The sequence below is a fragment of the Polyodon spathula genome, chromosome 18, assembly GCF_017654505.1.
Source record: "Polyodon spathula isolate WHYD16114869_AA chromosome 18, ASM1765450v1, whole genome shotgun sequence".
NCBI lineage: Eukaryota > Metazoa > Chordata > Actinopteri > Acipenseriformes > Polyodontidae > Polyodon > Polyodon spathula.
Window position 1 is genome coordinate 6156868 of NC_054551.1, and position 15870 is coordinate 6172737.

The 15870-nt window shown below is 37.5% G+C and overlaps 1 protein-coding gene across 1 annotated transcript; it reads right to left on the reverse strand.

Annotated features, from left to right (window-relative positions):
- Window positions 1–13350: 13350 nt before the first annotated feature.
- On the reverse strand, window positions 13351–14559 carry LOC121330465 (melanin-concentrating hormone receptor 1-like). The gene has a single exon (XM_041276999.1). The coding sequence runs from the start codon at window positions 14533–14535 to the stop codon at window positions 13573–13575; it is 963 nt and encodes a 320-aa protein (XP_041132933.1). The 5' UTR covers window positions 14536–14559; the 3' UTR covers window positions 13351–13572.
- Between the last annotated feature and the right edge of the window lie 1311 nt (window positions 14560–15870).

Here is a 15870-nt window from a genome sequence, read left to right on the forward strand (position 1 = left end):
AAAACATACAAATAACACATACAAACTGAGTATTGATACAGCTATAGCTATACTCTATTTTGTAATTGCAAAGGGCACTTTGTAGTTACAAATGAATGACATATATATATTTTTCTCCTATTCAAGATGGACAAAATCAGAACTAGAAATATTGGTTGAACAAATCGATTGTTTAGATGTAGTTGGATTATTTTGAGACAACAGGTTGGGATCCAGTGATATAAGTGGATGCTGTATGTGTCTGAGGCTGAAATCTAAGGTGGAGCATGGCTGGTACAGAGCGGGTCACAAATATGTTGTGTTGCACTCTCGGCGTCTAATCAGGTCTTGGCTCAGTAAGTCATCATACTTTAAAATATTATTTTAATGCTTTCTGTTAATTTGAGTAATAGTGACCCTTGATAGTTGACATTGGGGTTCAAGCTCAAGTACTTAGCATCCAACACTTTTTCAAAATAGATGGAAACAACAAGGCAATATCAGTATTATAAAGTGGCCTTCTCAAAGCCTGAAACAGCAATGGAGCATGTAAGATTTTTCTGACTGCTTGCCTTCCATTGTTGTGTTGCACATCTGGAGTTCAACTTTACATCCTAAATGTACCATACAAAAATGCTACTGTAGCCCAGCTGATCGGTGATTTAAAAAAGTTTGAGTGAATTGGAAAGGTGTTGTGACAAGGCTGTTTTTATATTTGAAGGGAATGAGTTCAGCTGTGTGACAGTGGGCTGGCTTAGCGGGTTTGACAGTTGGCCATGATTCATGTTACTAGAGAAATCATAAAGCCATGGACAGACAGCAAGGCCTGCACGAAAGCTCAAAACCAACATCTGGAATGCTGAATTGGAGCAACAGAAAACCACAAAATATTTGAAAACTTTATGGCGGCAGTGAACCCAATAAAAGCATCAATGCTTGAAGTACAGGGTTTGTCATGTGTGTTGCATTGCCCTAGGGAGAAATTGCCTATGTGTGCTTCAAGAACCCCTGTCCTTTGCTTTGCTTCAGCGTATAGTGCAGCTAAACTACTGAGTAGTGGTTAGTTAGTTATTGCTGTGCTACCTCATCCATTCAAGTCAACCAGCCCTGGTCCCAAGTACCTATTTCCTATTTGGTATGCCTTAGCATCACTTTCTTTAATTCCATCACCAGCAACCTCAGGAACAAGATGGGCCAGATCTAGCACCACTATCTCTGAGCTGTAATTTGAATCGTGTTTCCAATTTGTAGGTTTGTATCTTGTTTGTTTTTCCTGTTTCCAATAGATATCTGGGGGAAAGGAACCACACATGAGACTGAGGAAGATTTATCATGTCTGTACTTGTGCTGTAGGTCCCCAGCATTGTCAAACCATCCACACACACACACACACACACACAGAAGCACCTGTGGACAATGACAACAGTGATGTGATGGAATTCATCCTAGGCTTCTGCAGGATTTCTATTTCATTTCTGACACTGATTCTTTCAAACCGCTCCAGAGACTCTGATAAACTTCGTAAGGTTGTTCTAAATGGACCCCCCCCCCCCCCCCCCCCCAAATCCCTTATATGCAATTTCAATTTCAATTGTTAAATAGCGTTTTGAAACTGATACATTCTGGAGTCTCTTTTCTCAATTAAGCACACTTAATTAACACCTTTACAGCAGCTTCAAGCATATTTATTTATTGTAATTCACAGTTCAAATGCTTCTATCCAGGTAAAAAAAAAATGTTTCTGGTTATTTTGGAAAACTCACTCACAGTTTTAAATAAGTCCATCAGCCATTCAAAGCTCTTGATTCCAAATAAAATTGAATGTGCAAAGCTGTGCCCATTCCCTGCTACATATTTGACCAAGGCATTGAAAGATCAGCAAATAATGACTGCTCTGTAGGGTGGTATGCTATTAAACTTTTGGCTGGAGTTTGTTGCATATATTTTTTTTTAACTTTTTTTTTTTTTTTTAAACTGTATTTAAAGAAATCCCATCGTTCTGCACCATTGAGCTCACTGTTCAGTATCTTGTATATACAAAATAAAAAAGTGGAGACTCTTATTCATTTAAATGTAATTTCTTTTCAGTTAGTATTATGAGAAGTGATTGCCACTGTTGTACTTTCTTGCCTTAATGGGGTTTTGTATTAATATCAGGGTAGTGAATGCTAATATGTATCCTGGATCCATATCCAGGTACATAAGATGCTGGTTGCATTGAAGCCAATTAAAAAAAAATGCTGGCAGTATCTGGATATAGCTAGAGGGAAATCAATTGTATTCTGACGAAACTGAGATCCTATTAAAATGAACTTCAAAGTGGAATGGATTGTGCTCGCCATGCTGTTGCTGATGCTGCCACTGTCAAGAACATCACTGTGTATGTTTCTGCCATGTATTCTCATTCTAGTCTGATGTTGTAGTTTGTATGAAATTGGACTGAAGGATTTTTATGTGATTGTTGAGATTATCTAGAAAGATATGATCACGCTATGTTATGTATAGTTAGCCTCTTAGGCAGGTAGTCTGAGACTGACAATCTATCCTAAATTTGCCCAAGGGTGATTTAAACCATGCTTAGTCTACAAAGCTAAAAGGAACAGTGCACTTGAAAGCATCAGAATGTCTCATCTGCTAAAGAAAGTTAATGAAGCAGAAAGGTAAAATCATTTTCAATGGGGAGGAAAAAACCATCTTTATTGAAATGCATTCACACAGCAGGTGAAATAGGTACTGAAGTTGGAATATATTTATTCTAATGTATGCTTTTTAACAGCAATAGATTCGTGAGTGCAGTGATTCATCTCATATCCTGCAAAATTAAATAAAAAATCAAATTGCAATTCTTGGGTATAATATAATATATAATGTTCTATTCTTTAGAATTTCAATGAGGAGCTGTCTTTCTTTTTTGACTGTGAAGTGGTTTATTTATTTATTTATTTATTTTATTTTAGCTTATTCTTTGTATTGCTTGGTTACACTTGAAACTTGGACATCATTTCCTCCTTGTTACAATTCTGTAAATCATTAGTCCCATTGTGAACAGACCAGAAGTGTGTAGCACCTACTAAACAATCGTACAGATTAATAACATTTCAAGCAAATAGCCGTAGTGGAATATTTAAAGGGTATCTAAGATTAATTTTCTTACACTTGATTATTAGTAATAGCACTAGCAAGATGTTGCTTGCTGTCAGAGGAAAACAAATAGACAGTTTATTTTTAAATGTCTCAATTAATATATATTTTTTGTTTTCAGTGTGAAAATCGAGCCATAGATAATAGTTCATTATCTACCGCAGTATTAAATTAATAGAGGTTGGCAGAGAACTGGGTCACTCCAAGTCAACATCTGAATGCCAGCTAGTAGAAATATAAGTGGTTCTTCTCTTATGCATGTGTTATAAGATTCGGATGGTTTACAGTGTACAGTGACTTGCAAAAGTATTCACCCCCCTTGGCATTTTTCCTATTTTGTTGCCTCACAACCTGGAATTAAAATTGATTTTTTGGGGGTTTTGTATCATTTGATTTATACAACATGCGTACCACTTTGAAGATTCAAAATATTTTTTTATTGTGAAACAAACAAGAAGTAAGACAAAAAAACAGAAAACTTGAGCATGCATAAGTATTCACCCCCCCCCCCCCCCCCCCCCCAAAGTCAATACTTTGTAGAGCCACCTTTTGCAGCAATTACAGCTGCAAGTCTCTTGGGGTATGTATCTATAAGCTTGGCACATCTAGCCACTGGGATTTTTGCCCATTCTTCAAGGCAAAACTGCTCCAGCTCCTTCAAGTTGGATGGGTTCCGCTGGTGTACAGCAATCTTTAAGTCATACCACAGATTCTCAATTGGATTGAGGTCTGGGCTTTGACTAGGCCATTCCAAGACATTTAAATGTTTCCCCTTAAACCACTCGAGTGTTGCTTTAGCATTATGCTTAGGGTCATTGTCCTGCTGGAAGGTGAACCTCTGTCCCAGTCTCAAATCTCTGGAAGACTGAAACAGGTTTCCCTCAAGAATTTCCCTGTATTTAGTGCCATCCATCATTCCTTCAATTCTGACCAGTTTCCCAGTCCCTGCCGATGAAAAACATCCCCACAGCATGATGCTGCCACCACCATGCTTCACTGTGGGGATGGTGTTCTCGGGGTGATGAGAGGTGTTGGGTTTGCGCCAGACATACGTTTTCCTTGATGTCCAAAAAGCTCAATTTTAGTCTCATCTGACCAGAGTACCTTCTTCCATATGTTTGAGGAGTCTCCCACCTGCCTTTTGGCGAACACCAAACGTGTTTGCTTATTTTTTTCTTTAAGCAATGGCTTTTTTCTGGCCACTCTTCCGTAAAGCCCAGCTCTGTGGAGTGTACGGCTTAAAGTGGTCCTATGGACAGATATTCCAATCTCCGCTGTGGAGCTTTGCAGCTCCTTTAGGGTTATCTTTGGTCTCTTTGTTGCCTCTCTGATTAATGCCCTCCTTGCCTGGTCCGTGAGTTTTGGTGGGCGGCCCTCTCTTGCCAGGTTTGTTGTGGTGCAATATTCTTTCCAATTTTTAATAATGGCTTTAATGGTACTCCCTGCGATGTTCAAAGTTTCGGATATTTTTTTATAACCCAACCCTGAGCTGTACTTTTCCACAACTTTGTCCCTGACCTGTTTGGAGAGCTCCTTGGTCTTCATGGTGCCGCTTGCTTGGTGGTGCCTCTTGCTTAGTGGTGTTGCAGACGCTGGGGCCTTTCAGAACAGGTGTATATATACTGACATCATGTGACAGATCATGTGACACTTAGACTGCACACAGGTGGACTTTATTTAACTAATTATGTGACTTCTGAAGGTAATTGGTTGCACCAGATCTTATTTAGAGGCTTAATAGCAAAGGGGGTGAATGCATATGCACGCACCACTTTTCCGTTATTTATTTTTTAGAATTTTTTGAAACAAGTTATTTTTTTCATCTCACTTCACCAATTTGGACTATTTTGTGTATGTCCATTACATGAAATCCAAATAAAAATCCATTTTAATTCCAGGTTGTAAGGCAACAAAATAGGAAAAATGCCAGGGGGGGTGAATACTTTCGCAAGCCACTGTATGTGCTTGAGTGAAGACCATAAATCACCACATACCCCCAAGCACTAAGATGGTAGTATTTAGAGCAAAAATGAAAGCTTGCCAAGCTCAGCGTAACGGGTAAATCGCAACGGTTGGTCATGTTAACAGACAACACCATGCCAGTATTGCAATTCCACTCATTGAAACATCTCCCTCCATTTTACCTGCACAATTCTGATTCTCCCAGCAATTATATGTAGGCTGCTTATCTTCTCTGGGTTGACGAATTATGCTGATGCAGTGGTGACAAGTGTCCATTGATTGCAATGTATAATTGAGCCTGCAGTCCTTACAATATATGCTGTTCTGGGGATATACAATCTCAATATTAGTCCAATGGAACATCATCACCCAATTTGTGTGGCGTGTACACAGTAGGCTATTACCAATGATTAATATGATGATCAGTACTGTAGGTAAGTCAAATACTTTTAGTAAACTGAAATAAGTCTTACTAAAGTTTTAGTTAATTCCTTTGATGTATAATAACATTCTCTAATACTATTTTTAAACCAGTGAATTAATAGGAAACCCTCTTTAGAAAGTGGAAAGGACCTCCTTGCCTGTCACCACCTGTTGTTTTAATGAGGGTAGAATTCCCAGAGGGGAAGTTGCTGTGACATTTTCCCTTTCCTTCAGAGAGACGCAGCATATAGAGATTGATACATTGCTGGAACTATTATGAAAATAAATTAAGTTAACAAAGAATTTCTTTGCCACAAATGCCATCTAGTCATCCAATTAAACCTGGTTAAAATTCATTCAAATCTGCTTCCTTTTTATTCTTAAATGACATTCATAAAGTACAATTGCCCATGAAATGTGTTAGAAAGAGTGGTTGTTTGCTTCACTTTTGATGGCCGTTGAGTGAGTTTTTCTTGCAATTTAGTTGATTGTTCAAAAGCTAGTGGCATTTAGAAACATTATAAGTGGAAGCCCTTATTAATTGTATATATGAGGAAGTTGAGGATTTAAAGAAAACACGAATAGAAAGTATCATGAATTGATTTGTACATTTTATGGATTTAATGAATCCTTCACAAACACAAAACCAACGACACAAATTCCCCTGTAAATGAGCATGTGGTTCTTTGGTAATTATTACACATAGTTAGACAACCACATATAATGGAAATAAAAGGCTTTAAGTATAGGTGTGTTGTAATTATCTTAACCGTGTTATTGTAAGATACACACTTAATGTCAGAATAATTACAGCATAATATAACTGTTCATTTCACAAAGCTAGTAGCAAACTATGATTTTTAAGAATTAATTTATCAGTCCCACTATTCTATAATAGATGCAGGGGTGCCTTTCAAAAATGAGCGCTTCAGGGGGTATTTGATTCAGCTAAAGAAAGGCAGGGATGCAGGAAAACGCTGCCTCAGGGTTTATTTTATTTCTTTATAGTTCAATCAAATCCATTTAGAAATTGATCACGTACACACCTACAGGGGAACAACAAAGCAAGTAAAAAGAAGCAGCTGCCTTTCTGTCCTTCTCAGCTGTTTGTTGCACACATCTATGTCAAGAGAGTGACAGTGAAGAGAATACCAATTATGCTGCTACCTTGTTGCCTCCAGTTTTTCCTGGTGCATTTTATTTAAAACAAAATAGATAATGGTCAGACTGAGTTAATTATCTTAAAATATGTGTTTGAAAGTATATTTTTAGATGTTTTTCACAATTGCTTTTGAGTATAATTTTTTTGATATGATCAATAGAATATTTGCTTTTATGTAGTTCGTGGGTTTTCCATGCAAGTTTTTTTTTTATTATTATTTTTTAACTGGAGGCATTTACACAAGAAAAATGTCTTGTGTAAAATATTTTTTTTGCGTTTCCATCATCATGGCTGAAAACCGACGTTTAGACGTTATTTATACATATAAACAGACACACACACACACACACACACACACACACACACACACACACACATATATATATATATATATATATATATATATATATATATATATATATATATATATATATATATATATATTTCCCTTTCATTCAGGCAATACAGCATATAGGGGATCAGGTGAATGAGGTGATGCTGCGTATATTACCCTGGCTAAAATGCCCTACCTGTCCAGACGGCACAGCTGCTGAGCAAGCATTCAGCACCACGCTTGGACAAATACAGGCAGAGGGCACTTGAAAGGGAGGTGGAGGATACTGATGAAACGGACTAGAGTGCAGCATTAGATCGTTCCAAAAACTGCTGTGAGACAAACGGGGAAGGTTAGCAATGTTGCCAAGTCTCACACGAAAAAAAAAAGCGACACGGCCTTTCAAGACAAGCCCAAAAGAAGCGAACCCATGCTATAGTATGGGTCGTTATGCAATTTCCAACCAGCAACTTTCAAAAACAAGCAGAATTCTGCTTATTATAAGCGGACTTTGCAATTGTGAAGGTTACCTCAGCCGCCAGTTTCAATTGGACAGGAGAGATCTGAGAAGTCTCGTGATGTCAGAGAATCTCCTTTCTTTTAAGTTGTTTTGGATTTATTTTGTGTCAAATATTTATGATGCAAACAAATAAAACAAAGTCAATACATACGTTCATTTGCAATTTTATTTGGTCAGTTCTGTGAAAGCATCAACAACTTGTTGAATGTTGTTGCGCTGTTTTGGGCGATGGAGCTGGCTCATGACATCCAGTTCACCAACTATATTTACTAACGTGGAGGGCAGACACGTGTTGACTTTGGACATAGCTGTGAACAAAACAGGACGGGAATTAATTCAGATAGACATTTAAGCAGCAAGGGTATTCTCAAACAGCTGCATTAATACTATAACACGGGCATAACGCAGTTCATGGTAGGAGGTTTTATTCAGAACTGTAACCTCACAAGAGATCTACAACATGACAGACCAGACACAGCAAAACACAATAATAAAAACAAAGCCGCCTACATTATCATTAAGGTGAACTACACCACTGCTAACCACAAAATCACCCATCAGCCACTACTTTCTGCCGTCTTGGAATCCACAGCAACAATTGACCTGCTCCCTTGCAATATTTATAGTTAAGAATAAACACTCTCATTAACATTTACACGTGAAATGCGAGTTTCCATGCGAAACTGGGCGTGGATTTCCCGTGTGTTTCTCATTTACACGAGTAAATGAGATTTACCCTATCCCTCTCTTTGACCGTTTTTTTCAGCCAGAAACCTGATTTACCCGAGTAATTCTCCGTGTACATTGACCCACATGGAAACTCCATGATTGATGCAAATTATATTTTTATTAATAATTGTATTATTCTGTCTTTACAACACCAGTGCCTCCTGTCCCTTCTGGTATAATTCTTCTAGCCCCATCATTGGCACTCCTAAATCTGCCAGACACAGCTGAATATCATACGATGTTAAAACGTATAGGAGATAATGGTTTCAGACTTTTAGGAAATGCATAATTAAAATGCATTTAAAGTATTTTAGTGCAATTTAAGGGTGCTACTAAAAAATTTTAAAACATTTGTAATGATATCTATATTGTCAATGGTGAAATGTACATTGCTTCTTTTAATTTCATTTTAGTTTTAGAAGTTGATTTTAAGACTTTTGACAGAGTTAAAGTCCTACGTCACTGACTTGAAGGCACAACTAACCCTAAATACACAGCTACTCCAGAGTATGCATCGCATTGGCCAGGTTGACTGCTCCTAGGAGCGGTCTCCCTATCGTTTTTGTTGCCTTAAACAGACCTTCTTGTGGATTGTGAAGAACACCTAACACATGTATGCCCGTGGAACATACGACGTTTCGTATGCTGCAATTATATTTATGTAAATACATTCCTATCTATTCCAATAGATTTGGCAAGATTAAAATTAGTTGAATAATTAATGGTGAGCAGATTTTTTTTTTTTTTTTTTTTAATTAAAGGTCATGTGATTGTAACTTCCAAAGTGCATCCAAAAAACACGAACTACTTTATCAAATAACCCCACTGGGCAGCGAATATATAAAATACTACGAATCTCCTGGAACTTCAGTTTTCACAACAAACATTCTCTGCAAACTACAAAGTAACTAAGCCCCTAAAGATCACTTTACCGTAGTTTTCAAATCCGTTCAAATTTCGCAACTATTTATTCAATTCTTATTGCATACCCTATGAGGCAAAAAGGCAGATTACATCCAATGCATGCACAAAGGTTTTATGGAGTGGGGTGAGCCGATGGTGATGTAAAATGTGATGCATATAAACAAGATTGTGCTTAGCTAACTGGATTTCAGAGATCTAGGGATTGTCTTAGTTTGTTAGTGGCCTCTGTAGATTCAATTACTGGAATTTTTGATACATCATTTTTGTTTTGCCTGCCAGAGCGCTACAAAATTATTCTACTGTTGTTGTTGTTGTTGTTGTTACTATTATTTATTTATTTCCGGTATCTTCCCTGGCAACTAAAGGTGGCCAAACTGTAAAAGTCGTATCACCATCTAATAACGAAATAGAGCAAGATCTGGACTGGTTTAGGTGAGAAGACTTATTTGCAAGACTAGACATACTTCAGAATAAGTATACATTTCACATCAAACAATTTACGAGTATAGTTTTTATTCAATAAGTTGCTAGATGGGATATTGTTATGCCCGAGCTGTCTATCCAGTCCTAAATTTTTGGCTGTGAGCAAGATATCACTTGAAAAAAGCAATAGAATCATCATATTTCTACCTAAGATGTATTTTGTGGATACTTTCCTCTGCTGAAAATGCCTAAACTTGAATTATTTTTCAAGGTAACACAACTATTTCTCAAAATTCGTCACAGGAGGGATTGCATTTTTAACAGTGTCTGAAGTTACTTGATATAGTTTGTTCAAATTAAGTCAGCAGCTACATCTTTATAATTGTTTTATACATTTTTGGTATCCTGGATATATGATATTTTTTAATGATTTTGTTTTTATACTTTTTGTGTGGCAATGTCATAGTTTTTATGCAATATTTTTCTGGTTATGTGAAATTTACCTTTTATGCTTGGAAAGTCTCTTTTTTTTAAAGCAGCCTTCAGTTGATAGCTTTCCGCTTGAGGGTAGTAGAACATTGTTCACTCATTAGTCATATTCAATCTAGCATTTATGAGATAATGACATATTTTATTTAATGACATTTTAATATATAAAAAAAGAGTCTCATCTGAAAATAAAGTTTTGAGAGCTTTTTTGTTCTTATTTGCAACACCGATGCAGGTGGAGCTATCCTAGTCTTAGACACTTTTTTTTTTCAAATATTGTAAAAAATGAGAGGGTACAGTGAGAACCATGAATACAGACCCATTACTGCAATGTGATATTTTGTAATGTGATACTCTGTACTGTAATATTTTATCATGTGATATTTTGTAAGGTGATATTTTGTACTGTGATATTTTGCAACAACTGTAAGTCGGCCTGTATGAAGGCGTGTGCTAAGAAATAAGTAATAATAATTACAGTGGGCTATGGTTTTCTACAAAAGAACCATGGATTGTCAGTGGGACACCAGCGGCTTGCCCATTAAGGGTGTAACGTGTTGAGTCCTGTGGCCCGTCAGGTGTCCTGACTGAAACCAGACAAGTGGATAACCAAGATCAGTAGACATTCCCATGAAGGAGCGGGAGGACAGTAAAGCGCAAGGTAAGGTACACCTGTCCTGCTTAGCCGGCTCAGTGACTGCTCTGTATTGTAATCTCTACGAACTACGAACGCGCATTACTTTCCTTAAAAGGTCAACGCTTAGAATCATTACCATGGTGATTCGCAAGTTGTACAAGCCGGAGAGCTCAGAGGTTATCAACGCTTTCCTTGTAAACTGTACTGTTGAGAGGAAATGGAACAAGTGCAGTGTGCTGCTAGTTAATACCGTCACTTTTCCTTCTGCCCCCTGTGGTTGGATTCAAATCCTCCAATTACCTCATTTTGCTTTAAATAGACCCCGATTCTTCTACGTGTGTTTATGTGGCATCAGAGCTGAGTCACACCAAAGAGGTCTCAATGTTCGCAACCCCCACTGCGACACTTTCAAATTTGATTTGCAGCAGGCGTGAATGAATCGAGAGGAATGGTTTAGCAATGTAAAACATTGAGACCTGGTCGTTTTGTTTGCTGTTCTGACATGCATGTTTAACAATCCATTTGTGGTACATATTAAAAAAAAAAAAAAGAATAGGCCTAAATACTGGGTGGCAAGAACAGGCGCGGTTGCTTACTGTAGCTCAGGAAAGTAGAATGACTTGTTGATTCATTACGTGGGATGCCACTGTATGCCACCACGATGAGTAAGTTAATCTACCTTAAAAGTGCGTGTTGCTAATCAAAAGAAAAGTATACTCTTGTAGGTATTATATATATATATATATATATATATATATATATTATAATATATATATATATATATATATATATATATATATAATATATATATATATATATATTTGTTGTTTTTATAAAACTGATGCTATTATGGTAAATATGTAGCTGAAGATAATTCCATTAAATGAACCGATTCTGCTTCCCGATATTACAGTGCTGCACTTCAGCTTCGTTCACCTGAATTCTGCGGGTTGGGCGGTCCACCGCTGGTGGCTTGGAGTTTCATTCATTCCATGTTCTTCATATGAAGCGATTCCTCTACCTTGCTCCTTTCATAATGTAACCGATTCAAGTAATACTATCAGCAATTCGCCTTGTTAACTAGCTCGCTATCTGACACATCCCTTAATGATATTTATGTGTGCAGTTCACGGAGAGAAATAACAGATTGATTGCAGACACGTCAAAATGCCCACGTTTAGTTTAAAGAGTTTAGGAAGCAGCCCTTCCAATACTCGATTTGAAGCAAGTTGCTCAAAACTAAATAAGTTTCGTTCAGTTCCAAAGAAGTTACATTGCTGAGGCGTCATTTGGAGCTTCTTTACAATGCACGGTTAGTAATGCTTCCTTACGATTAAAGTGCTGCACACATGTTCACAGCACTATCTGTCTTGTCAGAATGAGCTAAAAAGTACCCGTGTGCATTTTAAGTTCTGACGAGCAGAGACAGGCTGCATCCTCTCCCTCTGGGAACCCCTCAAGGTGCTTGTTTCTCACGGCTATACCTAATGACAGGTTCAATGGAATATACATGTTTAAGTACGATCTCCTATCCAATAATCGGATTCCTCAGCTTAAAGCAGTCTTTAACCCTTTAACCTTGACTGCTTATTTAGTAGTTGAGTTTTTATTTATATATTTATTTATCTGCTGCTTCACACATAGCTCAGTTTTTGTAATGGTTTGGCTATTTAAATAAACAGAATTGCAATTGCATAGCTGTGGATGAAGAATGTGGTATTTTGTCGCAGGATATGTTATGTTAAAGGTGTATTTGTCATAACTTGCAAGAATAGAATTGAATGTCATGTAATGGTCTATAGCTCGGAAATTGTTAATTTGCACATTGACCTGATTTCCAGTGACTATTTTATTGGGGCACGTAAATGTAATTAAGACCTGAGAGAAGAAGGATTTGTATGTACTCTCTAATGAGTGTCCAGGAGCTCATTAAAAAAAAACCCAGAAAGAATCTAAATGCATACTTTAATTTTGGATTGATTATTATATCCTTCTTATTTTGTGAGGATAGTAAAATCAATGTATACATTTTCATTAATATTGTTTTATTTTAACAGTAACATGCTTTTCCAAAGGAAAAAAACACACATTTATTTGATCATATATTCATATCCATACCATAGCTCAGTACATTCTGATTTTCAGTGTTTTTTAAACATAATATAAAACATAAAACACTAGAAATGTTGAATTGTGGTTTGCAAGGCTTCCTAGTCCATATTTACAGAAATGTGTCATTCAACAACTATACAATACTCAACGTTTTCAATACGTTCAATAGCAAACTGGACAAAACATAAACGATACAACAATATTTACCAAAATTAAACGCCACAATGATTTGCAACAGAATATTAAGACAATGGTCAATAAAACCACCTGCATGAAAACAGATAAGTCAGCCACGTTAAATCTGATCATTCCATTTGTATTTTTTCGTTTTTGTATTTGTTTATTATTATATTTCATTCATTCATTCAATTCAGAAACAATTTTATCAGACGGTGTCTGATGTTCTATGGATGCCTCAGATGGACACTGTCCAAGGTGCTGATTCTAGTTACGCTGTTATTGAGAACAGTTATATATACACGAAAAGGAATTTCCAAAGAATTGCTAACATCACAGTTCGCTATTCCTAACCACATATTTTCTAAATTTAAAATAAATAAACACAGGCAGATAAAAAAAAAAACTTGACTACTACTCGTAGGAACTAACCACAACACATCTGTACATTTTAATACCCCTCTTGACCCGATCACATTCAAACACAGAAGTGCTGATGTTCTTTCTTGAAAACAAAACGAGCTGAAATCTTCGAGAGATGACCACTGCAATCAGAAAGTCTATCTTCCGGGAATCGAAACCAACTGTAACTGCTGTTGCTCAGAATGATGATCCATTTTCCTGCGATTTCGTCGGCTCCTGGCGGGGCTTTGTATGTCTTCAGCGGGTCTGACCGAGACTATAAATCTTCTCCTAAAGCTTGCACACAGCACAATGTAGATAAACGGGTTCAGGCAACTGTTCGCGTAGCCCAGGCTGATAGCAACCCTGTATGCGTAATAGAATGACAGTGTCGGCTTAACTACTGCCAGCTGAATCAACTGCAACACATAGAAGGGAGCCCAACAACAGAAGAAAACTAAGCAGATAGTGATTGCTATCCTGGTCACCTTTTTAGTCTTTATCCTGGCACTCCTCTGCGTGGTTAGAGCCTCCGAGGAGGTCATTCTGAGCAAAATCCTCCAGTAAGCCACTGATATAAGCGTAAAAGGTATGGCAAAGGCGATGAAAAACTGATATAGCGTGTACCAGTAGATATCTGTCTCCGGGTTCGGCAAGCGAATCCCGCAACCTAACACTCCACCGGGCAAAGGAATCAGCCGGGCGTACATCCAAACGGGAGTGATGCTAAGGAACGAAATGACCCAGAGGATGCAAATTATTAGAACGGCAACAGCGGGTCTTCTGAACCGCACAGAGGTGAGGGGGTAGACAGTCGCTAGGTACCTGTCAAGTGTCATGGCAGTCAGGATGTAGGTGCTGGTAAACTGACTGTTGGTGTCTAGGGCTGTAATGATCGTGCAAACAGTCTCTCCAAAGTGCCAAACTCCGTTACCCAGCAGCTGGTGAATGAGGAACGGCATCCCTAGCAGGAAAAGCAGGTCCACAACCGATAAATTAACAATGAATATATCGGGGACGCTGCTTCTGCACCTGAACTTTGACTTACTGAACACGGTGAAGATGACTATCACGTTCCCTATTATGCCCAGCAAGCAGATAATGCCAAAAACTGTTGGCATGAATATACTGCTATATGCAATATATTTGGTAGAATCTGTGTAAAACAAAACCCAACAACAATTAGAGATCAGGGATTATACTGTACGTCGTAAAGCTCGATAAACAACGCATAAAGCAAAAACAAGTAATGTGTTAATATCCCTAGCTATTACTGGTTGCATTTTCTTAAAGCTACACTTTTGGTAACACAAAAGTTAACTCCTGATCAACTAAAATACGATTAAGGAATTACAAAACATATCTCACCCGTATCGGATTTGTTTTGTTGTAAGTCCGTAATATTTGCGGTGGTAACCACACTTTCCATAGAATCCATATCGTCGTCAGTCGTGGTTACTTTCTTCTTTCTCTGAGCTATGTTATTGTTTCTGTCAAGGTTTTGGAAACATTAGTGGCTCTTACCATTACTGACAAACTGTGATAAAGCAGGAGCGGTGTCGTTTGAAGCTACGTGTGACTGATGTCTGAGAGGTATTTAAAGTGTGCGCAGCACCAGCCACCATCCTGCTCCTAGACGAGGCAAGTGTCGCTAAGTCACCACGCATTCTTCTTGGTGAACGGTCGTAGTTAAAGCTGTACTGGGGGTATGACAGAAACTCACAGGCGCACAGTATTTGCTATGGTTACACGACATTCCAAGCAAAATATGTGACCAATCAGTTAAGATTTCTTTGGAATGGCATAGAAATTATGTTTGTTTTTTTATTTTTCCTAGCGGTTGATAATCTTTTTTTTTTTTTTTTTTTTTAAAGTTAAATAAAAAAAAACTAGTAAAATCAATCTATTCAAAATAGAGCAAAATCACAATCTGTATTGTAGCATTCACTAAACTCGTTTGTCCAACACTGCCAACAACATGCGATAATATGTGAATTCGATTAGGTGTGTACTGTATAGTACACACATGCAAAAGTACGTATGTATAGAGAAAAAATTCAGGGCACTGGCATGAATGGTCATAACAGGCATTATTGCATTATAATCTTGTTGAATCTCATTTCAATATTGCATTATAGCTGGTTGTATCTCATCTCATTATTGAATTATAACATGATTTTAGCTTTAAAATCTATTTTCCCATCATGCTGACAACTTGAACCAAAAATGTTTGTGTCTTAACCATTGCATGGGGAATGTTGGTACTTTGTTTATTCTCTAGTGGTTTTGTTAGAACATAAGAAGGTTTACAAACGAGAGGAGGCCATTCGGCCCATCTTGCTCGTTTGGTTGTTAGTAGCTTATTGATCCCAGAATCTCATCAAGCAGCTTCTTGAAGGATCCAAGGGTGTCAGCTTCAACAACATTACTGGAGAGTTGATTCCAGACCCTCACAA

Excerpts from the sequence above, each read along its gene's own strand:
- LOC121330465 (XM_041276999.1), bottom strand. The coding sequence starts at position 14,535 with ATGCCAACAGTTTTTGGCATTATCTGCTTGCTGGGCATAATAGGGAAC.